This window comes from Gopherus evgoodei, chromosome 11 (assembly GCF_007399415.2).
Source record: "Gopherus evgoodei ecotype Sinaloan lineage chromosome 11, rGopEvg1_v1.p, whole genome shotgun sequence".
NCBI classification, from domain to species: Eukaryota; Metazoa; Chordata; order Testudines; family Testudinidae; genus Gopherus; species Gopherus evgoodei.
Window position 1 is genome coordinate 5,683,943 of NC_044332.1, and position 27,667 is coordinate 5,711,609.

At 43.9% G+C, this 27,667-nt stretch overlaps 1 protein-coding gene across 2 annotated transcripts in view; it reads right to left on the reverse strand.

The window, feature by feature from the left end:
• The window catches only part of IQCA1 (IQ motif containing with AAA domain 1), a 155,990-nt gene that overhangs the window by 92,439 nt on the left and 35,884 nt on the right, over nucleotides 1-27,667 (reverse strand). For both annotated transcript variants that reach the window (XM_030580167.1, XM_030580166.1), the window contains exon 6: nucleotides 25,603-25,808. In XM_030580167.1, coding sequence (XP_030436027.1) covers nucleotides 25,603-25,808 — 206 coding nt within the window. The remainder of the gene's footprint in view (nucleotides 1-25,602; nucleotides 25,809-27,667) is intronic.

Consider the following 27,667-nt stretch of genomic DNA (forward strand, 5'->3'; position numbering starts at 1 on the left):
TGAATGTGTTGTTCGTTTGAAATTTTGTCTAGAAAACTTGTCAGGGACTTGTTAAATAATCAAAATCACACACCCAAACCACAGACCTCTCCAAATTAGAAATTTTTCCCATCAGACACACGTACCTAGGCAGCCACCCACACTGCAATATAAAACCATCCTGAAACTCAGCATTAACACTGTGGAAAAAAGATTCAACAATTTTTTTCTAAACCAAAAATGTTCCCCATCTCCTCCTAGCTCAAGTTACCTCCTATATAAAAGATATGCTGGCTCTCATCTTGATATACAATCGAATATATCTTTATAGTTTAGTCCAATTTTTTTTTGCTTGCTGTGACGGATCTTCAGAGGTTTTTAAAAACAGGTTAAACAAACATCTTCAGAGATGGTCTACATATACTTAATATTGCGTGAGCACAGAGGGAATGGACTAGATCAGTGGTTCTCAACCTGTATACCATTGTGGGCTGCATTCAATACTACCTGTATGGCCCTGAGGATGTCACATGGGCTGCAGGTTGAGAACTACTGGACTAGAAGATCTCTTAAGGTCCCTTTCTGTCCAGCTTTTCTATGGTTCTGTGATATTGGGGTACTGTTCCTTGTGTTTTGCTGTGTTCTTCAAGTGGTTGCAGACGTGTGTTCCAGTCAGGTGTGTGTGCGTCCAGCACACTGAAGCTGGACTACTTTGTTTAACAGTACCTGTGGGAGCGGTGCTCATACCCTTTGTCCCTTGTGACCCCTCCCAAGGATGTATAAGGGTGGTGGCACTGCCCTGACCCCTCTTTGTTCCTTCTCTCCACCTTGCCTAGAGTCGGAGCATTTAGTGTAGTATTTACCTCACGACTTTTTAATGTCAGCCTGTGATTTTGTTGTAAATAATTTATAGTTAATTAGTAGTACCGTTAGTAGTAATTAGTTTAAATAGTTACCTTGGTGGGATGACCTGTCTGTCCTGTGGGGTGGCTACTCCTAATAGTGAGCCCCCCCCCCACAGTTTTTATTGTGCCTAGGAGAATAGCACATTAAAGACAGTTGCTTCTTCTGCAAACCTTTTGAGAAAAGAAGGCAGATGGCAGGGACTTATGCAAGACTTTATAGAACCATCCAGGAGGCGCACAGGGGACCGCCACAGAACATCCAGCTCCTCAGACATGTTCAGTGCCAGAGTGAGCCAATGTTCCTCAGCCAGGCTCTGATGCTTCTCCCAGGAGGAAGAGAGATTGTTCTTCTTACTCAGGTCCTCCAAGGAAAAGGTCTCATAAAATGGACTGCAGCCACTCCACAGCTCAGGGACATTTATCCTCCTCTTCTAGGAGGAGTGCAGATTGGCACTGTGATTCTTTGGGTATGCGAGATGAAGCTAGGCTGTCTACCCGATCTCCAGTACCAAGGCAACATCAGTTTGACACTGTGCCATTGACTCCAGTACCTTCAGTGGGATGCCCACTGAGTCTGGTACCAACTACATTGGCACTGAATATTTCTACACCTTTGCCATACCAGCCAGTGTCAGAATTACTTTGCCTCTCTGTTCCTGACTCCCCAATTATTCAGGAGCATTCAGTTGCTGGGATTTCTTCAGTGCAGTCCTTGGCATCACCTGGATTGATTGCAGACTTGAATCGGTGGTGGCACTGTCTTTGGAACTGCCTGCAACTTGAAGTGCACAGTTGAGGTCAGCCTTCTTATTAGTACCGAGGGTTCCATCAGCATAGCTGCAATTTTTGGTGCCGACAATGACCATGGTACAGACCTCATCTTCAGGTTCAGTACCGACTCTGGCACCAGTGCCATCTTTGGTTTTCATATTGAGTGGAACTGCGATGTCCCTGCCAATCCTCCAGGCTATGACTTTACCTGTTTTGGGGCTGATGAAATGGCATATTGGGCCCTGGATGAGAATGGACATTTGCTTGCTCCACCTGGGGTGGCTCCTTCATTACTTTCAGATGACTTCAGGGGTCATAGAGATTGAGCTCGGGGACATTCTTCCCCTCTCCCTCATACTTGATACATATTTGATGATAGGAGACTGTTGGGCCCTCCTATGGATCATGTTTGGTACCGGGATATGCACTGTTCATATAATAGAGACAGGGGCTTGGCCCAGTGCCTATTGGTCATCAGTGCCATATCCCTATCCCCAGTGGTCTTTATGGAATCAATGGGATGTTTCTCATTCTGTAAAATCCTAATCCTTAGCCCACTCCAGGGCAAGATTGCCCAACCATCCCATGGTATTACCTCTTCAGCCACTTATGTTGCAGACTCAGAGGGAGGTTGCTTCCTCAGAATAGGGTCATTCTCAGCCGCTTATACAGGGACTTGTACTGTGGCAGGAGTTTCCAATGGCTCCCCTTCCTTTAGCCTCCTCATCACTGGGTGACTTTATGGAACCAGAGTCTTCTCCTCCAGTGCCTGAGAATTTTAAGGTGCATCAGGAGCTCCTCAGATGAATGGCTTCAGCCTTGGGTATTCAGGTTCAGTTTGTGCAGGAAAATATGCACAAGTTGGTGGACATTCTTCAGTCTTTGGCCCCAAAGAGAGTAGCTCTCCCTATAAGTGAAGCACGGTTAGAACCTGCTAAGACTTTGTGGAGTACCTCAGCTTCCTTGACACCTTCAGCAAAATATACTGACAAGCAATATTATGTTCCTATATAGCGGATTGAGTCTTTCTATTCTCATCCTGCCCCTAATGCTCTCATTGTAACAACAGCTAGTGAGAGGTTGCAACAAGGAAGATAGAAGTCCACGCCCAAGGACAAAGATGCCAAGGGGCAGGATCTCTTGGGGAAAAAATTTATTTGTCCTCATTCTTGCAAATGCACATTGCAATTCACCAGGGGCTGCTGCTATAATATAATTTTGTGACTTGGGAGTGTGTTGCCAAATTTACGGACACGTTGCCTGAATCCTGTAGGGAGGCTTTCATGGTAATTATTGTGGAAGGTCATCTGGTTGCCAACAAGTTTTTGCGATCAGCACTAGATGTAGTGGATGCAGCTTCCAGAGTTATGGTGTAAGTGGTCACAGTGAGAAGGGCCTCATGGCTGCATAACTCTGGCACAGCTCTGGAGATTCAGCAGCGTGTAGAAGACTTAACTTTTGATGGTTGAGTTTTTGTTCTCTGATAAAAGGAATGAGACTTTATATTCATTTAAGGACTCATGAGCAACTCTGTATTCCTTGGGGATTTATACCCCAGCAACGAAAAGGCAACAGCAGCTCCAATACAACCCCCAGCAGTATGTCAGACAGACACCTTACCAGTGTAGGTACCAAGACTACTCCAGAAAGGGGAATAAGTCACATACGAGAAGACCTTCTGGATCCAATTTTACCCAACGAGCTTATCCACATTTGGGCAGGCAGTCTATTTCACTTGCATATCAAGAGCAGCATACCAGTTGTGAACCTCTCAACCCTGTGTCCTCGATTTGTGGACAGGCTGTCTTGCTTCTACAGTGCTTGAAAAACAATAACAACAGATAGATGGGTCCTAAATACTGTGGGATTAGGTTATGCCTCACAATTTCTCTCCATGCTCCCGTGTCCCTTTTGAGGGACCCCTCTCATGAGTCACTGTTTCTTCAGCAGGTCCGGACTCTATGTGCCCTGGGAGCTATAGAGGACTCTATCTGGGTCCTGATCTCCAAGTCCAATAGAGTGATGAGACCTAGCCTCAGTCTACATGGTCTGAACAATTACATCAAGTATATGAGATTCCACCTGGTTATTCTGGCTGCTATTCTCCCCCACATTGGATCACAATGACTGGAGTATTGCTCACAATCTTCAGAACACCTGTTTCCATGTGGTGATTTTTCAGGGTCACAGGAAGTTTCTGAGATTCCTAGTTGCTGAACAGAATTATCAGTTCACAGTTCTTCCCTTTGGCCTGTAATCAGCACCATTTGTCTTTACCAAATATATGATGGTGGTAACAGCCTGTCTCAGAAGGAGGGGATTCATGTCTTCCTGTTCCTAAATGATTGCCTAGTGAGGGGCAGATCTGAAGAACAAGCCCTCAGTCACATCCACACTGGATCTCTTTGATTGATTGGGGTTGATTTTGAGCAAAGTCAAGTCAACACTGACTCCAACTAGAACTCTAGTAGGGCCCAAGTGAACTCTACTGGAGACTCTGAATTCCACGGCCTTTCTCCCACACAGGTGATTCCAGATGATTTGGCATCTTTGCCTGGACCTCCAGTCTCATTCTTTGACCAGGTCAGATGCAAACTGTGGGAAGGCAGTTCTGCAATCATTGTTTAGGTAGGCTCCAAGCCCCACCATTGTGAGTCACCTGAGTAGAATACATATCTGCAACCACTCGAAGAAGAAAATGTGGGTGGAGATGTGTATTCCCTGGCCCGCCCTCTGTCCCGTCTGTATTGGAGTCTCCAGCCTTAGATTCTGGTGTGAAGGAACTGACAGGGGTCATGACAGCGATGTTCATGGGAAGGCCAGATGGCACAGGTATTGCTAAGCAAGGATCTCTGGCTTTGGTGTGTTGGGCACATGCACACCTGAGTGGAATACAGGTCTGAACCAACATCTCAAAGAACAGCTGCTAGAGTACAGGTAAGACAGTCGTTTTCTTTTTGCTACCATTAGCGTACTTTTTCTATCTTTACTGTTTTTTAAATATGTACTTTTCCCCCTACACATTCTTCTTTCATCCCTCTTTTCTGATTCTGCCTCTCTTTCTCCTCACTGGCTGTTTCTCTTAATTCTTCACTCAGGTCTCTTATTAATCTTGGTCACACTTCTTTCACCCTCTAGCCCTGGGATTCTCCAATCTTTTCATTCTACAGACTATAATGTAAGAGCACCATCTGCCCTCCTAACACCCTATTATCTCCATTGCTTGGTTCTCAGAACATTTAATTCTGTGAACGATAGGTCACAGTTTGAGAAATAATGTTCTTGCTTCTCATTAATAAATTCTCTCTCTTTCCCTCCCTCTACTTCAGATAAACCATCTCTTCTCTACACCCAATCACACTCCTACTTACCTCTCCGTTACCACCCAGTCCTCCCCAACTTGCAGCCTTCCCAAGGAGACATCAGTGACATCTTATACTGATGCATTCTGAAATGTATCTAGCCAACCCAAAAGAGCAACAGACCTTCACAGAGTGAGAAGGAAATTAAATATAAGTTAAAAATAATTCCTCCATCCCATACCCATACAATGCCTCCTTTTTTTCGTATTACAACTTGTTATTAGTGGGTTGTCTACATGGTGCAGAATGCATGCTACAGAGTGTAATTTCTAAAGTGTATTAGTGCGCACTAACATATTACACTAATGCATACAAGGCAACTTTTAAGGCATACCAGCTGGGTCTACACAGATCAATTAATGTGCAGCACTGTAGTATGCCTTAGAAACTGCACTGTGTACACAAGCCCTTTAGACATCGCTAATCCTTTCTCCCTCTTCACCAGCTGGCAAGCCCCCAATCCCTCATTCCTACCTCCCCATTGTACCGCAATTCCCTCTCCTTCAGTCTGCTGTCACACAGTGACAAGAGGAAGAATGAGTTCCTTTGCACAATGTTTCCTGGCTTTCAGGCGAAGAGAGCTGCCATATCTTTGAGAACTCATGGAGGACAGGTGAGGTCCCAGAGAAGCTTGTAGTGTAAGGGCCCAAGAGCTTGAGCACTTTCTGCAAGGTGCTGAGCTCTCAACTCCAACTAAAACTACCCTGCAAGATCAGACCCTTGTCTACACTGGCAAGTTTCTGTGCAGTAAAGCAGCTTTCTGCAGTATAACTCCCGAGGTGGACACACTGCCAAGCCACTTGGTGCGCAGAAACGGCGCAGTTGCAGTGCTGTAAAAAAACCCACCCTGACGAGAGGCATGCAGCTTTCTGCACTGGGGTTACAGCGCTGCAGTGCCAGTGTAGACACCCCAGTCAATTACAGTGCTGCAATTAGCCTCCGGGAGGTGTCCCGCAATGCCTGTTTTCGCATCTCTGGTCATTGGCTTGAAGTCTACTGCCCGGTGCTCAGGTGACCAGCCATGAGCCCCACCCCTTAAATTCCTTGAGAATTTTGAAAGTTCTCTTCCTGTTTGCTCAGTGACATGTGCAATGGTCTTAACACATCTTTCCAGGTGACCATGCCTGCTCCGCGCACCAGGCGATCCTCCACTTGGAGCAATGCCAAGCTGCTGGACCTTATCAGCATTTGGGGAGAAGAGTATGTCCAGTCCCAGCTGCACTCCAGCCGTAAGAATTATGATACCTATGGACAGGAGGATTAAATCTTGAATGAGGAGGGGGACCCAGAGCAGAAGATGACTCGGAGGTCAGAGATGCATGCAGCCAGGAGCTCTTCTGTACCCCAGAGCAGGCTGTCACAGCTGTCGGAGTTTGGTGAAGTGCAAACAGGAGAGGAGGCCCCTGGTAAGTGGCTTTGATTTTGTGAATCGCTGAAGTGAGTTGCTGGGGGCAGTAGGGTTGCAGAAAGCAGGCTTGTGTCTGTATGATGCGCATACCACCACATGCCTAGTCTGAGCCATGGAACAGGGTATTGATTGACTCCCTCACTTCATGGGAACCTGCCTCAGATCTCCATGAAACTCTCATGGAGATACTGGGCAATCCGCTGCTGCAGGTTCTTTGGCAGAGCTGCTTTGTTTCTTGCACCATTAAAGGTAACTTTCCTGTGCCACTGTGCCGTCCCTGGCAGGGGGGACAACCATTGCTGCACATAGGTGAGCTGCACAAGGTCCAGGGCAGAAGCTGCAGTCTTGGAGAAGACCCTCCCTTGATTCCTCGCTCACCCTCAGCAGAGAGAGATCTTCCATAATGAACACAGCCTACAGAAAATGTGGGGACAGGAATGATTATAAGTGCTGGCTCTCCCCGCCGGCCACATGCCCAGTGTACAGCAGGGTCCGGGAAGAGTGATTTGTCCTGCCCCTGCAGTTACTTACCATTTTTGGAGTCTTGTGGCTCATGTGTGCTTGTCTGGGGTCAGCCAGTTAGTGACAGCTATGTGAATAGTTGCTGTGTTTTAAATCACTGCATCAGTGGTCTCTGTGTTGCAAACAATACTGCTTCTGTAAAATGTTGCATTTTGAGTTCACATATATGACCTTGGGAGTCCAGCCTCCCTCTTTGTTATCACCGGCTCAACAGCTGCACAGAATTAAAAAGTGACCATGAAGAACTAAAGAGGACTTTCCACGTGATATCTTGATGCATTCCGCGGCCAAAAAACAAGGCTTGAAGGAGGGCGGGATAGCGTGAAGGGGGACCAAAAGGAGAATGCGGCATACCAGAATGAAGCCACAGAGTGGCTCTTAAACATTATGGAGCACCAAGCGGACCTGCTCCAAGCGCCACTAGCACTGCAAATCGAGCAGCTCCATGCCTGCCCTCCCCTGCAGCTGCTGTCGCAAAACTCTTTCCCATGTGCCCCCCAGACACCGCCAACACACTCTTACCAACCGCCTGGTTCCAGTCTGTACATGGTGCATTCCACTCCTGCCCTGTAACCATCCAGCCCTGTGGACTCCCAGTACCCACTGCACTCAACACTCGTCCCTCTGCAGGTTAGTCCTGCTGATATACAGTATCCACTACACTGTACTCCAAAAGACAAGGTTGCATACGATACCTGGACATACACAAATCTATAACCATCTCCTCCTGGGAGCCTCCCTTCCCCTTTCCCCATTCCCCACAGAGCTGATGTGTTTTTTTGTTTGTCTCTCTTCTCCGGTTGTTGTTTTTTAATAAAAGAATTGTTTTGGTTTGAAAACAATCTTTATTCTAATCATTGAGAGCAAACAGAGCCCTGCAAAGCAATCTGCAATATTCTTAAACCTTCACAGTGCATCGTGTGCACCAATCACAATCACCTCCTAGCATTACAAGCACTGCACTCCCTAGCATAGCAACAAATATTAGTGGCTTCCAGCTTCAGATTGCTGCCTCAAAGCATCCCTGATCCTTATGGCCCTGCGCTGCGCCCCTCTAATAGCCCTGGTCTCTGGCTGTTCGAATTCAGCCTCCAGGCGCTGAGCCTCAGTGGTCCAGCCGTAAGTGAAGCTTTCATCCTTCCCTTCACAAATATTATGGAGCATGTAGCATGTGGCTATAAGCATAGGAATATTGTCATCAGTCAGGTCCAGCCCCCAATATAGGCACTACCAGAGGGCTTTTAAACGGCCAAAAGCACACGCAACAGTCATTCTGCACTTGCTTAGACTGTCGTTGAACTGCTCCTTGCTACTGTCAAGTTCCCCGTGTTTGATTTCATAAGCCACAGCATTAAGAGGTAGGCAGGGTCGCCCAGGATCATAATGGGCATTTCAACTTCCCCTCCGGTGATCTGGTCCGGGAAGAAAGTCCCTGCTTCCAGCTTCCTGAAAAGGCCAGTGTTACAAAAGTTGCATGTGTCATGCACCTTTCCGGACCAGCCTACATTAATGTCCATGAAATGCCCACAATGATCCACAAGTGCTTAGAGAATCATAGAGAAATACCCCTTCCAATTAATGTACTCGGTGACTGGTGCCAGAATTGGAATATGCATGCCATCTATCGCCCCTCCACAGTTAGGGAAGCCCATTTGTGCAAAGCCATCCACAATGTCATGCATGTTGCCCAGAGTCATGGTCTTTTGGAGCAGGATGTGATTAATGGCCCTGCACACTTCCATCAACATGAGTCCAGTGGCCGACTTTCTCACTCCAAACTGATTAGCAACCAATTGGTCACAGTCTGGAGCAGCCAGTTTCCACAGTGCAATCGGCACGTGCTTTTCCAATGACAGGGCACCTCTCATTCTTGTGTCCTTGCGCCACAGGGCTGGGGTGAGCTCATCACACAGTCCCATGAATGTGGCTTTCCTGATGCGAAAGTTCTGCAGCCACTGCTCGTAATCCCAGACGTGCATGACCATGTGATCCCACCACTTAATGCTTGTTTCCCGAGCCCAAAAGTGGCATTCCGCTGTGGACAGCACCTCTGTGAATACCACAAGCAATTTCCTGTCATAGCTACTATGCGTGACGAGATCAATGTCGCGCTCTTCTTGCCTTTGTAGTTTAAGGAATAATTTAACTGCCACTCGTGATGTATTAGTGAGAGCAAGCAGTATATTGGTCAACAATGCAGGATCCATCTCTGCAGACCAAAGAGGCAGAGCGCGCAGTACACAAACAGTTGAAAGAGGGCGGACGGAAGCACAGGGATTGCTGGGATGCAAAGCAATGCATCACAGGGCATTGGGACAGGACCCAGGATGCACTGCGCCGCCCTCCGCCTTCCCACAACTCTTAGCAGCAGAAAAGGAAGAGCTGCTCCATGGGATAGCTACCCAGAGTGCACTGCTCTGAATACTGCTGCCAGTGTAAACACGCTATTGTGCAGGCAGCTGACAGTGTGAACACACAACAGTGGTTTCCCTTCAGTGCTCTCTCAGTGGTGATGTGACTGCCCATGATGTAGCTCTGCCAGTGTAGACATACCCTAAAATAGACATAACACAGGTATGCAGCACAAGACATTTTTTCTCGCTCCACTGGGTTATCTGTCTTCCAGGTGTGATCTCCTTGGATTGCCAGCTCTCTGAAGCAGGAGTCTGTCTTTTAGGTGCTTTACAGACATATAAGTGCACTTTTGCATGCTCTGGGCCTGATTCTGATATCCTTATGGTGACTAGCACCTTGCTCTATGAACAATTCTGCTGATTTGAATGGGAATACCTTTATGTGCACTGAAGGTCTTGAGAGGATAAAGGTTGCAACAGGGAAGATCACGAATAACTTTTGTGACTCAAGATGTTTGAACATCTGTTTTAAGCGGAGTTGGGGGGAACAGTACTGCTTGCAAAGGTTATGTGTATAACTTGTGAGTGGTTCAAACTTGAAATTATCTACAAGCAAACCCTTACATGTCTGTAAACTGCAGAGTGATGCATAATGTTGGATTTTTTTCAGAGGGGTCATTTGTTATACTGTAAGCCGGTAGGAATCTTGATTTGCACCTAAGACATATTTTATGCTCCTCGATTACTTCAAAGTTTTGACAGTTTAGTAAACAAAATAAGAAATTAAAGAATAGTAGCAGAGTCCTTTGCATATGTTTTAAATCACCTGGTAGAACTGGTAATCATTTTAATTTTCAGTATAAACTCAGAAGCCTTATGCGAATGTGAAATGACATGCTTCACAGTAATGATTCGGAAAGCAGAGCTAGTGAAATTATCAGTTTCTCTCTGGAGCCCTGACACTGGGCTTTAACTGGTCTGTTTTAAATGCATGCCACAAAGATTTATCTGTGTTTCACCAAGTATGAAAAATATATGAACCACGGGGCTTCCGGCAGATCTCCCCCAAAAGCCGTCAAGCAGCCTCCATTAATATTAGCACACTCGTAAATTTCCAGAATGCACTGAAGTAGGCAACTTTTGCCACTGCACAGAAGCTTCCAAAGTGTCCCCTGCCCCCTGTAAATCCAGCAACACCCTATAAAACAGGTTAACTACACATGGACTTAATTTCACATGACACTCATTTTGGAAATAGAGGGGTTCACACTTTTAAATTGGACAGAGTGGAGAGGGGTGTCCAAGCAATCAGAAAAGACAACTAAATTTGTCATTGTTTAAACTGCTAACAAATCCAGCGTTTTGACTCCCACCAGTGGGAAATGGCCGGTAGAATCATGGCTACAGATTTGGCCTCCTCACATGTTGTTCATCAGAATCATCTTGCTGGGTAATTTTCATCTTGCTCTTTTTTTTCTGCCCCACAAAAACAATACTTGTATTTATCATAATGTTACTTTTACTCTGTTCAAAGGAACATTACATTGGAAGTTGGGCTTTTGATTTTGGCTTCTCTTCTGCTGAGAAAGTCATGCATTTGCACTCCATTTTCTTTGGTCTTTCCAGTCCTCAATATTTCTACCAAAATTAGTACAAGTAACAATTAGGTACGCAATGGAAGCTTATTAGATAAGTGAGGGAAGACTCAAACATTGTCCATTAGTGTTTACATTTTCTTAATTATAAACTATTCTCAGTTTTACTCTTCCTTTCGTAAAGGAAAATTCCATCCACGTTTCAGCTTAGCAGCCTGCAAGCTCAAGTATTAAGCAGTTCATACCAAGAATAAATTGTCAAACTTTATTTGGAAAATATATTATTGCTGACTCTTCAAAGCCTGTTCCTGGTGGTATTCAGTATCTCCAGAAATATGTCCTGAGGTAGAAAGGCCATTGATCTCCTGGAGTTGATGGTGTCTCCAGTGGAAGTTACCACATGGCTCGGTACGATTGTCTGATTCACAGATACAGTGACTGAAGCAGGAAGTGCTTTAAGGCACCCAATGGGACAGAGCTGATCCCATGAATTGAATTCAAGAAAATGTGCTGGATACCTGTTGATGATTTTATGGTGCTATGGATAGGCCAGTGGGGAGCACTTTGTTCTAGTAGTGATTCTTGCCTATGCAAAATCTTACTTTGTTACCCTCTTGTATCTGAAAATATAGATGAACCTGTTGAGGCTTATCCAAGTCAAAATATAATTAATTCCTCTTGTCTTTTGGGAATAAAGAAGTTGCAGGAGTAAAGCCCTCTTTCCTCAGTTCTGATGAGGAACATCTTCTATAGGTCCCACTGGAAAAAGTGGAGTTTACTTAATCTCTCAGCAAATGGGAAGGATACCTGAAAAAAGGTGAGGAAGAGGGCTGGAGAGTGACCTAGAGTGGAACTGACTGAACTAACCTCTTCATTTTTTCTGGTCTGTATGGAATAGAATTATTACAGGTGGATGGTTTTAAGAAGTTACCCAGATATTTCCCAAAACATAAGGGGAGGAGTATAAACCCACCAAGGAGGTGAGTTGCAGGCTTCCAGGTATATCTTCTAAGTCACTGGGTGGCTGAAGCAGATGCAAAGGATGTGTCTGGTTCAGGGAACCAGCAGCATCTTCTGGTGTGTGGATCTCTACTTCTCCAAAACTCGCAGTTCATGGAAAGACTTCCTAGGACATCTGCCATGGGCATTCCCCTGTACCAGCCTTCCTACAAGAAAAACCTGATCCAGTTTTCAAGTCAATACAGAATTTTCCAACTGCTCTTTAAACAGGTCCAGTGCCTTGAAGGTCCTCAGTTCTGCTATAAAGCTCCTGATCATAACCATGGAGCCACAACCATCTCTGCACTGCTGTTGCATTTGCCTTGATACACCTGTAGTAACATCCCAGGCTGTCCAGGCAGCAAGATTAGTCTCTGCCAGTTGATAGAAGGGACTTAAGGGAATAGTGTCCTCATTACCTGCAGTGATTGAACAGATCTGAGGGGACATGGCAATGGCTTCTTCAATAGCCCTGCTCTGAATTTCTGGTTCTGTGTGAGATGGCACATGCAGGTGGTACCAAAGACTGGTGAGTATGTGCCGCCATCTCCTCAATCAGATAGAGGGAAGGACACACTGGGAACATTTATAAGCTGGAAGAGAGGGAGGTGGTGGTTTCTTTGGGAATTTAAATCTTGTGTCTTCTGAATTTAAAGGACCATCTATCAGAAAAACAACCTAGAAAAGATTCCTATAGAAGAGTAATGCTAAATGACAAGACAGTTGTAAAGAGAGATGATTGCAATGAACAGGCTGACCTCCAACTATATCATGGCAAGACAACCCCAGGATCTCAAGGTTGCAGCCTGTTGTTAAACAGCTATCTTTTTTTAATTATGTTTTTTATAGTAAAAATCAGAGTAGCTATTTTGATATTAGCTGCTTGCTGCCTTTTGTGTACTATCATCCTATTGTGTGGTCATTCATAGTTAGAGCATTCCAGCCAGGGTTGAAGATGTGTATGTACCAGGAAGTCAGGCTTTTTTCAGCCTGTGCTTGAAAGAATGGGTACAACCTCTTGGACCCATAGAAGCAGCTCCTCCAAATCAGGTATGAGGTACAGTGCTGGGGCCACTGCTCAGCATTACTATGGCTCAAAGCTGGATCCGTCCCATGGGCAGGACTTCAGTTGCTGAAGCTGTCAACCAGCACCTTTCACAAACAGTAAAGTTACCTATAGAAAGAGTAATGAGTTCAGAATGTGAAATATAATATGGCAGCTTCAGCCTTACACAAATAAATGCTTTCCCTAGTCTGTTGACTTTCAGTATGAAAAAACTCTTCCTCCATTCATCTTCCTCCCGCCTTTTTCTCTCCCTCCCTCTCGGCTTCCCATGGAGTCCTGTGAACAAGCATCTTGGCATTAATCTCAGCCCAACAAAACAGTCTTATGAAAAAAGAAAATATAACATGATCGCCTCCTATTTCTTTTCTACTTCCCTCTTGATCAAAAGCTGAGCTGGCAGTTAGGAATGCTTAAAATGAATCAATAAAGCACAGGAACCGCCTGCTTTAAAATAAGTCTCATTCATTCACAGTGAAGCTCAGATGGTTCATTTTGACAGGACTCAAGTCAACAGGCCGAGCAAGAGGATCTTTCAAAGCTAATCAGTAAAGTGTAAGCCTATTATGAGAGCACATTTATCCCTGGCTGCCTCCTTCGTCCAGAAAAGCAATCCCCAAATCTGTGGGAATAACACATAACATGTACATAAAAGTTGCTATTACTTAGATCCCCTGTTATTAGGTCAGCAATGCCACTGATGAAATGTTCCCTCGAGCACTGAGCAGAGACATATAAATCCTCCAAGAAATTCACTAAATAATTTGTTACAGCTAGAGGGCATAAGATACATTACAGTGAATCCTGTGTATTAGGCTCTCCCCTGTGACTCTTGAGGCTATCTCAAGTAATAAAAACCTCATCTTGATTTCTGATTTTTCATCTTGACTTCATTCCAAAATTAATCTAAATTCATTATCCCAAGAAATTTGACAAAGGTGATACTTTTTTTATTCAACGTACCCGGGAGCGCTTTCATGTCTTTTGACTGTTTAGTGCTGACTGTAGCTTGGGTTTGCAGTTATCACACACTAAGAGGTAGTTACTTTGAAGAATTACAAGTGAGTGCTACTATTGTGTTCAGGGTTGTGGTTTTACGTTGAAACCAGCAATAAAAAGCATATGAGAAACACTATTTTTCATGCTGCTTCTGCTCTCCCAACCCTTTTGCAAGCTTTTCAATGGAGAAAGAAGAGTGGCAGTTAGTTCATGGTGCACATACATGTGAAACCCTAAAAGGACTCAATTTGCAGAAAAATGCCTCTTCCATCTTGAATAAATCTGATGCCCTAGTTATGTAACTTCTAATTTCTATAGCAACATAAACTTCAGCATTGTCAATGTGGTGTGGGGGGGCTTCTCTGGGAGTTGAGTGGCTGAAACCCAGAACAACTGGAAGGGATTTAATTACAGATGCTATTAAGTTTCGAATGTTTCTGTCTTTGTTTCACAATTTGTAAGGGCACTTGTGATAAATAAGAGACCCTTATGCACACTGCATTTTTCTAATGTGAGTGGCTATATTTCTTTAAATGATTTTAAGCTTTTAACAATTATTTTCCAGGGTAGTGCACAGGAGCCAGACAAAATAGAAGCTTGGAAATGTTCAGATAAATGATTCACCTGGCAGAGAGGTACAGATTCAGGCAAATAAGCACACAGAGAGACAAAAAGAATGATGCATAGCAGAACTACACCCAGGATCATAAGAGGGAAGAAGTTATAAAACAAGAAATGTAGAATTCTCCAGTAAGACTCTGGTGACAGTGCTACAACAAAACAGACCTTTTCATTTAATTTACTCAGTTGGGAAGGTTTATTAGGACTTCTATTCCCATAAAAACTGTCTTGGATTTAAGAATGCCTGACTTTATGGTTGGTCTTTTCTGCAAAGAAAGGGGGTAAATATTTATAGCAGCACTGCCTTTTACAAGTAGGGAAATTCAATATCTGCCCATTGTTTTTATAATACAATAACAGCTGTCTTGAAAGGTAACACCTGCTAATTGTATGTGCTGTCACACCCTTTTCCAATTGAATATAAGGTATGGGAGGAATGAATAAACTTGGATTTTATTTTTTTAATACATGTGACATAATTTATCAGAAAGAAAAGGATCTTTGTAAACCTTCTTCAGTTACTCGATTTTTAGTAGACCATGGAAGATCATAAAATCAATCAAAAGTTGTAGTTAAAGGACAATGTATAAGCAACATTTAAAAGTTTATTTTGTTTCTTAATTTTAAGGCGATTAAAAATATATCCTGGCATGTAATAAGAAATGAAAAGCTTGGCACTTCAGATGTTCAGCCTCTGTTCAGTGAGGCATGCAGGGAAGAGGACACAGAAATTCTTCTAGTATTAGAAGGTTCCTCATGGATCATGCAGACAGTTTAGTTCTACATGTTACATACCCCTTCCATGTTTAGAAATCTGCAGATTCTCTTCTTACCTATTCAGATGGAAATGAATATGTCTGTGGGAAGCTTGTTTTGGTGAGTTACATGAAGCCTCCCACAGAGAGCAAAAAGGAGGGCAGATAATTCATTACAACTTGTGTCACTTTCAAGATATCTGGAATGGCTCATGACCAGGGCCAGTTCTACAGTTTTCGCCACCCCAAGTAGCGAACCGAATTGCCGCCGCGGGTGGCAGGGACAGTCCATGTGCCCTTAGAATGGCAGGCTTGTTTCCGTGGCGGCGGCAATTTGGCAGCGGCTTCTATGTTTAGCTGAAGCTGCCGCGGACAGCTAAACATAGAAGCTGCTACCCAGTTGCTGCCACCATGGAAACACGTCTGCTGCCCTAACTGCTCATGGACTGCCCCCGCTACCCGCGGTGGCAATTCGGTGCACTGCTTGGGGGCAAAACAACGGGGACTGCCGCCCCTTGTAGATTGCTGCCCCAAGCACCAGCTTGGAATGCTGGTGCCTGGAGCCGGCACTGCTCATGACTGTGAGTGCTAACCTCAGGGCAGACTGTCAGGAAATGGGGCATGCACCCCAAACTGGTTGTGTGTTCTATACTTAGATTTCATCAACCAAGTATCAACTGTGAACTCCTCAAACATAGTAACAGCCTTAACATGGAGTCACAGACAGTCCCCTTGGGCACTCCAGTCTGTCTTCCCACAGAGGCAAGCTGGACTTAGTGATGGTCCTTGACACCAAAAATCCAGGTCAAATGCACCTTAGATTTCTCCCCAAATGCTTGTAGCCAATCCTATAATAAACCAACTAAAGGTTTATTAACTAGGAAAAAGAAATGAGAATTATCTACAAGGCTAAAGCAGATAAACATATACATGCAAATGAGACATAGTCTTAGGTTCAAAAAGATGATAGTAGCTGCTATAATATACACACTTTATATGTCCTTTAGGGCACAAGTTCTCAACTCTTTTTGGACCAGAACCCATTTATAAACGCTGCTGGCCAGACCTGACCCAGTAAATAGCTTAAGTAGAAAACATACAAGTATTTTGCCCCCAAAATATTTATTACCCACTACATGTAATAACAGTAATGATACTAAGTTGAAGCAGCTCAACAGTCAGAAAGCTAAAAGCAGAAATGAACATCAAGAGGAATACATTAACAACAGTATAATAAATCCTAGGTTCCACTTTATGAGAAACCTGAGCTTGCTTCTCTTTGATGAGTTTATCAAAGTTTGGCGTAATTGTAGTCAGCACAATCTGAAGGTTATGTTCAACATCCGGTCTGTTCCAGCTTTTATTCTTCAGTTGAGTCAAGGCAGAGAATCCAGTTTTGCACAAGTATGTTGTACTGAAAGGCAAAATGATTCTAACAGCATGGCAAGCAAGAGAAGGCTATTCTTCTCCAGCAGCACTGCACCAAAATTGGGGAATGCTCAGTCCAGCATATTTTCTTTGTAGACTGTGATCACAAGATAACTCAACCAGTTGAGATTCTTGCTTCATAGGTAGACTCATGTTTTCCAACACAACTCCAAATGGACCCTGTATCCATTCTTCACCCTTCAGTTGCTCGTCTGGAAAGTGATCACATAATCTTGTGTGCAATTTAGTTAAACAATTACTGATAATTTTCTTCAAGTGCTTCTTGGCTAGCAGAGTATTTCCATTTTTTTTGTTTCTATAGACACGTTATGGAACATGTCCATCCTATCATTTGAAGCATGTTTGTTCCACAGAGAGGGGGTATTTTTGAATGGAGCAATTCTGTCAGTCTACTCAAAGCAATTGTGCCCTCTGCCCTCTAAAGACAGATTCAAATGATTCAACTGATTGAATATATCTCCCAGATATGCAGTTTGAGCAAGCCATGTGTTGTTACTGAAGTGCCCTGCCAGGTGAGACTTTTTTTCTTCAAGAAAAGCTGCCAACTCACTTTTACCTTCGTATGCACGAGACAACATTTTGCCACAGGATACCCAATGAACCTCAGCATGGTAAAACAGATGTACATGTGCACTGCCCATTTCCTGACCGAAAACTTGCAAGCATTGCGAATTCTTGGCATTTTGTTTGCTGTAATTCACCATTTTGACATCATCTTTAAGAGTTTAGTGATGCTCAGGTACATGTCTTTAGCTGCTCAGGCCTCCCTGTGCAGGAAACTGTGGTCCCACGTTTCATTGTATGCTTTCAAAAGGATTCTTTGAACAGCTCCTGAATGTTTCCCTGTCTGTCATTGAAGCGGCTCCATCAGTTGTAATACCAACACACTTCGACCAACTCTATCCCACTGACTCCAAGTAATAATCTAGTGTAACAAATATATCAGCAGCAGGAGTAGAAATAGGCAAATCCTCCAGAACCAAGTACTGTTCTTGAAAATCACTTTCCCATACATGCCTCACATAAACCACCAAGATAGCACAGTTTGAGACATTCATAGATTCATTTAATTGTAATAGTAAACAGTCGCTTAGTGAAAGATGATCAGTTGTTTGCAGTTTGATGTCTTCTAAGATATTGCAAATTCTTCTCTGTATTGTGTTGTCAGAAAGAGGGATTATTTTTATTTTTTTTCAGCTGACTCGCCCAACATTTCAGTGCACATGTCAATAGTAGAAGGTAAAATTAATTCCTCAGTGATGGTGTGAGCTTTTTTACATTTTGCAATGCGGTATACAACAAGGTAAGAGGCATACGATGCTTGCTCCCGGGCAGTAGATACACATTCAAATGTTTTTTGTGATGTTTCCAAATCTTTGCTTTTTTTTGTTTAAATAAATCAAGAGGCTTGTCTTTATAGCTAGAGTGCTTTGTCTCCAAATGGCTATGTAACTTTGATGGTTTTAGGGTTTCATTTGATAACAGTTTACTGCAGATGACACACTGCAGCCTGTGTTCATTATTTTGGTCCTCAGTAAATGAAAATCCAAACTATGAGTAAGCAGGGTCATACCTATGACTACTTTTTCTTCTCAGGTTGCAGGAAAAAACCATCCCAATGTGTAGAAAGAATAGTAAATATGGCAGGCGACCAGCTTGGCTTAACAGTAAAATCCTTGCTGATCTTAAACGCAAAAAAGAAGCTTACAAGAAGTGGAAGATTGGACAAATGACCAGGGAGGAGTATAAAAATATTGCTCAGGCATGCAGGAGTGAAATCAGGGAGGCCAAATCACAGTTGGAGTTGCAGCTAGCAAGAGATGTTAAGAGTAACAAGAAGGGTTTCTTCAGGTATGTTAGCAACAAGAATCAGAGGGTAGCCGTGTTAGTCTGGATCTGTAAAAGCAGCAAAGAATCCTGTGGCACCTTATAGACTAACAGACGGTTTGGAGCATGAGCTTTCGTGGGTGAATACCCACTTCCTCAGATGCATGTAATGGAAATATCCAGGGGCAGGTATATATATGTGTGCTAGCAAGCAAGCTAGAGAAAACGAGGTCAGTTCAATCAGGGAGGATGAGGCCCTGTTCTAGCAGTTGAGGTGTGAAAACCAAGAGAGGAGAAACTGGTTCTGTAATTGGCAAGCCATTCACAGTCTTTGTTCAATCCTGAGCTGATGGTGTCAAATTTGCAGATAAACTGAAGCTCAGCAGTTTCTCTTTGAAGTCTGGTCCTGAAGTTTTTTTGCTGCAGGATGGCCACCTTAAGGTCTGCTATAGTGTGGCCAGGGAGGTTGAAGTGCTCTCCTACAGGTTTTTGTAATATACGCCATCATATGCCAGCAATGCCCCTCTGCTATGTACATCGGCCAAACTGGACAGTCTCTGCGGAAAAGGATAAATGGACACAAATCAGACATTAGGAATGGCAATATACAAAAACCTGTAGGAGAGCACTTCAACCTCCCTGGCCACACTATAGCAGACCTTAAGGTGGCCATCCTGCAGCAAAAAAACTCCAGGACCAGACTTCAAAGAGAAACTGCTGAGCTTCAGTTCATCTGCAAATTTGACACCATCAGCTCAGGATTGAACAAAGACTGTGAATGGCTTGCCAATTACAGAACCAGTTTCTCCTCTCTTGGTTTTCACACCTCAACTGCTAGAACAGGGCCTCATCCTCCCTGATTGAACTGACCTCGTTATCTCTAGCTTGCTTGCTAGCACACATATATATACCTGCCCCTGGATATTTCCATTACATGCATCTGAGGAAGTGGGTATTCACCCACGAAAGCTCATGCTCCAAAACGTCTGTTAGTCTATAAGGTGCCACAGGATTCTTTGTTGCTTTAGCAACAAGAAGAAAGTCAAAGAAAGTGTGGGCCCCTTACTGAATGAGGGAGGCAACCTAGGGACAGAGGATGTGGAAAAAGCTAACGTACTCAATGATTTTTTTGCCTCTGTCGTCACAAACAAGGTCAGCTCCCAGACTGCTGCACTGGGCAGCACAGTATGGGGAGAAGGTGACCAGCCTTCTGTGGAGAAAGAAGTGATTCGGGACTATTTAGAAAAACTGGACAAGCACAAGTCCATGGGACCGGATGTGCTGCATCCAAGGGTGCTAAAGGAGTTGGCGGATGTGATTGCAGAGCCATTGACCATTATCTTTGAAAACTCATGGCGACTGGGGGAGGTCCTAGATGACTGGAAAAAGGCTAATGTTGTGCCCATCTTTAAAAAAGGGAAGGAGGAGGATCCGGGGAACTACAGGCCAATCAGCCTCATCTCAGTCCCTGGAAAAATCATGGAGCAGGTCCTCAAGGAATCATTTCTGAAGCACTTAGAGGAGAGGAAAGTAATCAGGAACAGTCAACATGGATTCACCAAGGGCAAGTCATGCCTGACTAACCTAATTGCCTTCTATGAGGAGATAACTGGGTCTGTGGATGAGGGGAAAGCAGTGGATGTGTTATACCTTGTCTTTAGCAATGCTTTTGATACGGTCTCCTCAGTATTCTTGCCAGCAAGTTAAAGAAGTATGGGCTGGATGAATGGACTATAAGGTGGATAGAAAGCTAGCTAGATCATCGGGCTCAACGGGTAGTGATCAACAGCTCCATGTCTAGTTGGCAGCTGGTTTCAAGCGGAGTGCCCCAAGGGTTGGTCCTGGGGCCGGTTTTGTTCAATATCTTCATTAATGATCTAGAGGATGGCGTGGACTGCACTCTCAGCAAGTTTGCAGATGACACTAAACTGGGAAGAGTGGTAGATACGCTGGAGGGTAGGGATAGGATACAGAGGGACCTAGACAAATTAGAGGATTGGGCCAAAAGAAACCTGATGAGGTTCAACAAGGACAAGTGCAGAATCCTGGACGTAGGATGGAAGAATCCCATTCACTGTTACAGACTAGGGACTGAATGGCCAGGAAGCAGTTCAGCAGAAAAGGACCTAGGGGTTACAGTGGATGAGAAGCTGGATATGAGTCAACAGTGTGTCCTTGCTGACAAGGCTAATGGCATTTTGGGCTGTATAAGTAGAGGCATTGCCAGCAGATCGAAAGACACGATAATTCCCCTCTATTTGACATTGGTGAGGCCTCATCTGGAGTACTGTGTCCAGTTTTGGGCCCCTCACTACAAGAAGGATGTGGAAAAATTGGAAAGAGTCCAGCGGAGGGCAACAAAAATGATTGGGGGGGCTGGAGCACATGACTTATGAGGAGAGGCTGAGGGAACTGGGATTGTTTAGTCTGCAGAAGAGAAGAATGAGGAGGTTCCAAAGAGGATGGATCTAGACTGTTCTCAGTGATACCTGATGACAGAACAAGGAGCAATGGTCTCAAGTTGCAGTGGGGGAGGTTTAGGTTGGATATTAGGAAAAACGTTTTCACTGGGAGAGTAGTGAAGCACTGGAATGGATTACCTAGGGAGGTGGTAGAATCTCCTTCCTTAGAGGTTTTTAAGGTCAGGCTTGACAAAGCCCTGGCTGGGATGATGTAGTTGGGAATTGGTCCTGCTTTGAGTGGGGGGTTGGACTAGATGACTTCCTGAGGTCCCTTCGAACCCTGATATTCTATGATTCTATCATTGGTACTCTCAGTTGCAACAGAATAGTTTAAAAATGTATCCATTTTACTGACTAAAGACTCACTTTGTGGTTAATATGCAAATTCTTCACTGGAAGTGTTACAGAACACTCTTTCCCCATAACTCTTCACATGTTGCATGCAATTGGTTAATAAGAAACGCTACGAGTGGGTCACTTCCACCCCACTCCTGCTGAAGCCCCGAGCCCTGGCAGATGTCTCCGGCAGGGCGGAAGTCCCTACCTCCACCAGAGGGCAGAAGCCCTGAGCTCCCTCTGCCCCAGTCTGGTAGATGGAGAATGGGATGGGGATATGGAGGACTCTGCAAGGCGCACTTTAACTGTAATGAGATCTTTAAAACTCAGGAAGTATGTACACACATACAAAGGTCTTATACGGCCTCTCCTGTGCCCAATGAAGTCAATGTAAAATTTCACCGTAGCTTCCATGGGCTTAGGACCAGACCCTTATCACTTTTGCTGGGATAATGTTCAGTGTACAGCAGAAAATAATGTCCTGGAAAACCTGGAAGATTTTAAATTTAGTTTCACTGTTCATATTCCACATACTCTTTACCTCAAGTTTTTTAGGTCTGTCTTTTTGAAGACTATCATCTGAATATTGTTGCTTTCACTCTTGCAGATTCTTATGGTCAGACTCTTGCTCTCAGTGAGTAATCCACCAGCAGCCCTATTGTTCTCAAAGGTACTACTCATTGTAAGTAAAGGAGGAAAAAAACTGCTCAACACTAATGCAATGATCATTGGCACCAGTTATCTATAACTTTCAGGCTTTCAACAATTCATATGTACGATTTAGTGTTATATACTAAACAGAAACTAAAGGACATCATGGAGCACGTTGACACAAGCAGAGCAAGATTTAGCAGACTATGTATCTTAGAAACACATGAAGACTCACTGGTGATATCACTATACAGTCAGTCCTCGAACTTATGACACAATTGGTTCCTTACAATTGTGTCGTAACTCGATACTGTGATCTACTCCATTGTGGGACCAAGCGTCGTAAACTTGAAACCTATAGTCATAAGCTGAATCAGGGTGTCAATGTAGAAGGATTGTAAATGCCTTTTCTGGTAACTCGAATGTTGTACAGTTGAGGACTGCCTGTATTTGTGACAGTTGAGTACCACATGAAGGCTCATTGTAGGGAGGTACAATCAAAAAAGCAAAATAGGAACCAGGAATGTAGATGACACAAGTCCTGAAGTCAAACTATCATCTGTCACGTAAATTGGGCAAACAACCAAAATGGCAAAACACACAGTAATCATGAACAAGTGTGCAAAGCAGTTGAAACTCGACTGATAAAACCCTGGATTTGCCATCTGAATCTCAATTTTCTTTTAGTTAACAGATCTCAAAGATTGTTTGCAGATTAGTAGTATTTTGCAAGCAATCTGTATTTCCTTATTATGCTACTTCACAACAATAATACCATGTTCGAGCTGAACATCTAGAATTTCATCAACTAAAGAATATGTGCCTAAGAGTATGTCTACACTACAGGATTATTCCGATTTTACATAAACAAGTTTTTAAAACAGATTGTGTAAAGTCGAGTGCACTCGGCCACACAAAGCACAATAATTCGGTGGTGTGCGTCCATGTACCGAGGCTAGTGTCGATTTATGGAGCGTTGCACTGTGGGTAGCTATCCCGTAGCTATCCCATAGTTCCCGCAGTCTCCCCCGCCCCTTGGAATTCTGGGTTGAGATACCAGTGCATGATGGTGCAAAAACAGTGTCGCAGGTGATTCTGGGTAAATGTCATCACTCATTCCTTCTTCCATGAAAGCAACGGCAGACAATCATTTTGCGCTCTTTTTCCCTGGATTGCCCCGGCATATGCCATAGCATGGCAACCATGGAACCCGTTTTGCCTTTTGTCACTGTCACCGTATGTGTACTGGATGCTGCTGATAGAGGTGGTACTGCAGTGCTACACAGCAGCATTCATTTGTCTTTGCTAGGTAGCAGAGACGGTTACCATCCCTATTGTAGAGTCTGCCATGCCATTGTAAATTGGTGATGAGATTACGGTTATCAGTCATTTCATTCTGTACCATCTGCTGCTATCATGGGTGCTTCTGGCTGGCCTTCGCTGAGGTCGGCCGGGAGCGCAAAGACAAAAATGGGAATGACTCTCCGGGTCATTCCCTCCTTTATGTTTTATCTAAAAATAGAGTCAGTCCTGCCTAGAATATGCGGCAAGTGTACTAGAGAACCAGTGTACCAGAGAACCAGAGAGCACAGCTGCTCCATGCCAGATCCCACAGAAATGATGAGCTGCATGCCATTCTAGGGGGTGCCCCTGCAACAACCCCACCCGTTGCTTCCCTCCTCCCCCAACCCTTCTGGGCTACCGTTGCAGTGTCCCCCCATTTGTGTGACGAAGTAATAAAGAATGCAGGAATAAGAAACACTGACTTTTTAGTGAGATAAAATGAGGGGGAGGCAGCCTCCAGCTGCTATGATAGTCCAGGCAGGACAGTAAACGGTGGCAGGGGAGAGGAGCCCAGCCTCCCACTGCTATGATAGTTCAGGCAGTACAGAATCTTTTCTTTAGACATGAAAGGGGGGGGCTGATGGAGCTCAGCCCCCAATTGCTATGATGAAGACGGTTACCAGCCATTCTGTACCATCTGCCGGGAATGACCGGGAGTCATTCCTATTTTTACCCAGGTGCCCCCGGCCAACCTCACCAAGGCCAGCCAGGAGCACTCACAAGATGATGAGGATGGCTATCAGTTATTTTGACTGTACCGTCTGCCACCGGGGAGGGGAGGGGAGGGGAGAGGATGCTGCTGTTCAATGCCGCAGCACCGCGTCTACCAGCAGCATGCAGTAGACATACGGTGACATTGAAAAAAGTCAAGAAACGATTTTTTCCCCTTTTCTTTCACAGGGGGGTGGTGTAAATTGATGAGATATACCCTGAACCACCTTGGACAATGTGTTTGACCCTACAGGCATTGGGAGCTCAGCCAAGAATGCAAATGCTTTTCGGAGACAGTGGGGACTGTGGGATAGCTGGAGTCCTCAGTACCCCCTCCCTCCCTCCATGAGCGTCCATTTGATTCTTTGGCTTTCCGTTACGCTTGTCACACAGGACTGTGCTGTGGCTTCTGTCTATCATAGCGTGGAGATTTTTTCAAATGCTTTGTCATTTCGTCTTCTGTAAGGAGCTCTGATAGAACAGATTTGTCTCCCCATACAGCGACCAGATCCAGTATCTCCCGTACGGTCCATGCTGGAGCTCTTTTTGGATTTGGGACTGCATCGCCACCCGTGCTGATCAGAGTTCCACGCTGGGCAAACACAAAATGAGATTCAAAAGTTCGCGGGGCTTTTCCTGTCTACCTGGCCAGTGCATCTGAGTTCAGATTGCTTTCCAGAGCAGTCACAATGGTGCACGGTGGGATACCGCCCTGAGGCCAATACCGTCGATTTGCGGCCACACTAACCCTAATCCAACATGGCAATACCGATTTCAGCGCTACTCCTCTCGTCGGAGAGGAGTACAGAAATTGGTTTAAAGAGCCTGTTATATCAATATAAAGGGCCTCGTTGTGTGGACGAGTGCAGGGTTAAATCGGTTTAATGCTGATAAATTTGGTTTAAACACGTAGTGTAGACCAGGCCCAAGATGAACGTGCTCAGAAGTCCATATGTATCAGTGGTCTGAGCTTCCACACATTTACATAGGTGCTTAACTTTACTCATGTGCTAAGTTCCACTGAACGCAATAGGAATACACACAAGTAAAATTATATACGTGTTTAAGTGTTTGGAGTATCAGGCCCCCTGTGGGATTTTCACACTAGCTATTGGACACTGCCAGTGGCTGGAAAAGGGACCTAAGTACCAGTTATTTGTTCCACTATGGCAAATCCCACTTCCTTTGTCTGATGGGAGGCTTGACAATTCCTCTCATCTCCTATACATTTGAACAGGAAGCATTACCTCACAGCTTGTAAGTATTCAGATGTAGACACAAAGCTAGGACACAAACTAAAGTGGAATTTAAACATCTCCTGAATTTTAATCTCCCTGCCTGATTCTGTGATCCTTGCTCACCTCAAGTAGTCCTTCCTCTATGAGTAGTCCAATTGGAACTAAAGATGCTACTCAGAATAATGCTGGCAGAATCAGGCCCTCTAAGGCAAATGCAATTGCTATAGTGCAAGTATTTTCTTTCTTCTCACCAGCACTCAATGAACCACTGGCGGATCTGATCCTGAAGACTTTCCTTGATGTCAGGACCTTCTATTTCTCTCAGATGGGTCTTGATGGATACCAGAGCTTTCTCGTACTCAGTCTCATGCCTCCCCTGGACCTCACACCTCTTGGTTTCCACATTCTGGGCACGTGCTACTGAAGCACTTATCCTCTGGAACTGAGGAGGTGGGTTCTGAAAATGAAAAGGGAGAATGAGGTTCAAAATAAAAGGTACAAATTAAAGAAACTTAATGTAGGTTGGAATGCTGGGTTGATACTCATGTTATCTAAGCCTTGTTTTATGTGTGAGAAATTAAAAAAAGGAGAGAAAAAACCCACCCTGGATGCACACAATGGTCTATTGTTAGTGTTTCAACCTTAATTAACAAAATTGTTATGTACAAAAACAATCCTTCTAGCGTGGGATCCTGGGATCTCAATGAGACAGGTGAGAAGACTGCTGTGCAGCAAATGCCAACTTTATCCATGTCAGAAGGGTGCCAGATATTTTTTTAATTGAATTTTCAAATGTTTGGATTTCCGAGTGGTTCTTTTTAATTAGACAGCATTGTTTTTAATTTGTTCAGTTAAAATGTTTTATATGCACTGTTTGGTCAGTTGTTTCCTGGTATTCTGTGGCAGATGGTAAAACTCCTTTAGGAAATCCACTTCCCTTGAGTAAAACATAACTTCATAAATAAAAATCTAAACACTGTGATAAAAAAGGAATTCCCCAGATTTCCCATGGTTAGATAATCCTGCCAATGAGAGCTTTAGGTGCTTAGAAGTCAGAATAAAGTGTTACAAAAATAAATAAATAAGTTCAGCTTTCTGATTGCTTTTATATATGCATTTTAGGATAGATACAAATGAGTCTTTCATTTGTGCAATCAAAGAAATATGAAAAACACCATCTGTGGTGTTGAGTTAAAACTTTACTAGGTTGTATTTTCCGTTGTGTGATCATTTATAAACTGAAAATGTGTTCTTTCTGTGTCAGTCAGTATTTTCCAACTTGGAGGGTAAAGATAATATATTTAAAACTGATTTAGTTCAACTTATCTTCTGTGCCACTCTGAGTAAATCTAACTCATGTACTTTCCCCTGACATCATTTGTAATTGTACCCAAACCCCACAAATCCAAACTTATTTCAAGGATCTGAGCCAAAGGCCATTGACTCATACACTTTAAGGTCAGAAGGGACCATCATAATCACCTAGTCTGACCTCCTGCACAGCGCAGGCAAGGGAACCTCACCACTCACTCCTGTAATAGGCTCGTAACCTCTGGCTGAGTTACTGTTGCCCTCAAATCATGATTTAAAGACTTAAGTCACAGAGAACCACCTTTTACTGTAGTTCAAACAAGCAAGTGCCCCACTCTGCAGAGTGTCTCCCAATCTGACTTGAAATTAATGGGAATCTTTTAATTGACTTAGACAAGCTTTAGGATCAGGGTCTGCATTCTGCTTGTTCTACCATTGTATATCACTTCACTGAAAATCACAGTCCTAGAGAATACCTACAAGAAAGAAAGAGTGAGCCCTCTACCATAGGACTGGCCAGCTTCTGTTTAGTTTCATTTAGATGGTTCTCTTCAGTGTTGGACCAGATTCCAGTGATTACTAACACATATCAGACAGAAAAGATGCCCAACAAGTACCAAGCAAACTTTAGTTTCAGAATATATAAAATGAATTTTATGCTATGTTAGAGGTGTGATCATCTTAGGCCCTGATTCAGGACAGTAGTTAACCATTTTTCCTGTAGCTGGACCATACTCAGGTGACTTACAATAAAATGATACAGAAACGAAATGGACAAAATCAGTCAATGAGCAAATACGCACAAGAAAACTAGAGCAGCAGTGTGCTCTTGGGATGCAGTTTGATATATTCTGTACCCAATAGTGTCTTCAGAAGATATTGCCTTGGGTTAATTCTCAGAGCTTCCAGAGTAGCCAAACCATCCCATCTACATTCAGCAATCCTCATAAAATACTTTGCAATAAATATTAATACCAGTAATTATTTACACTTGTGTCTTTTTGT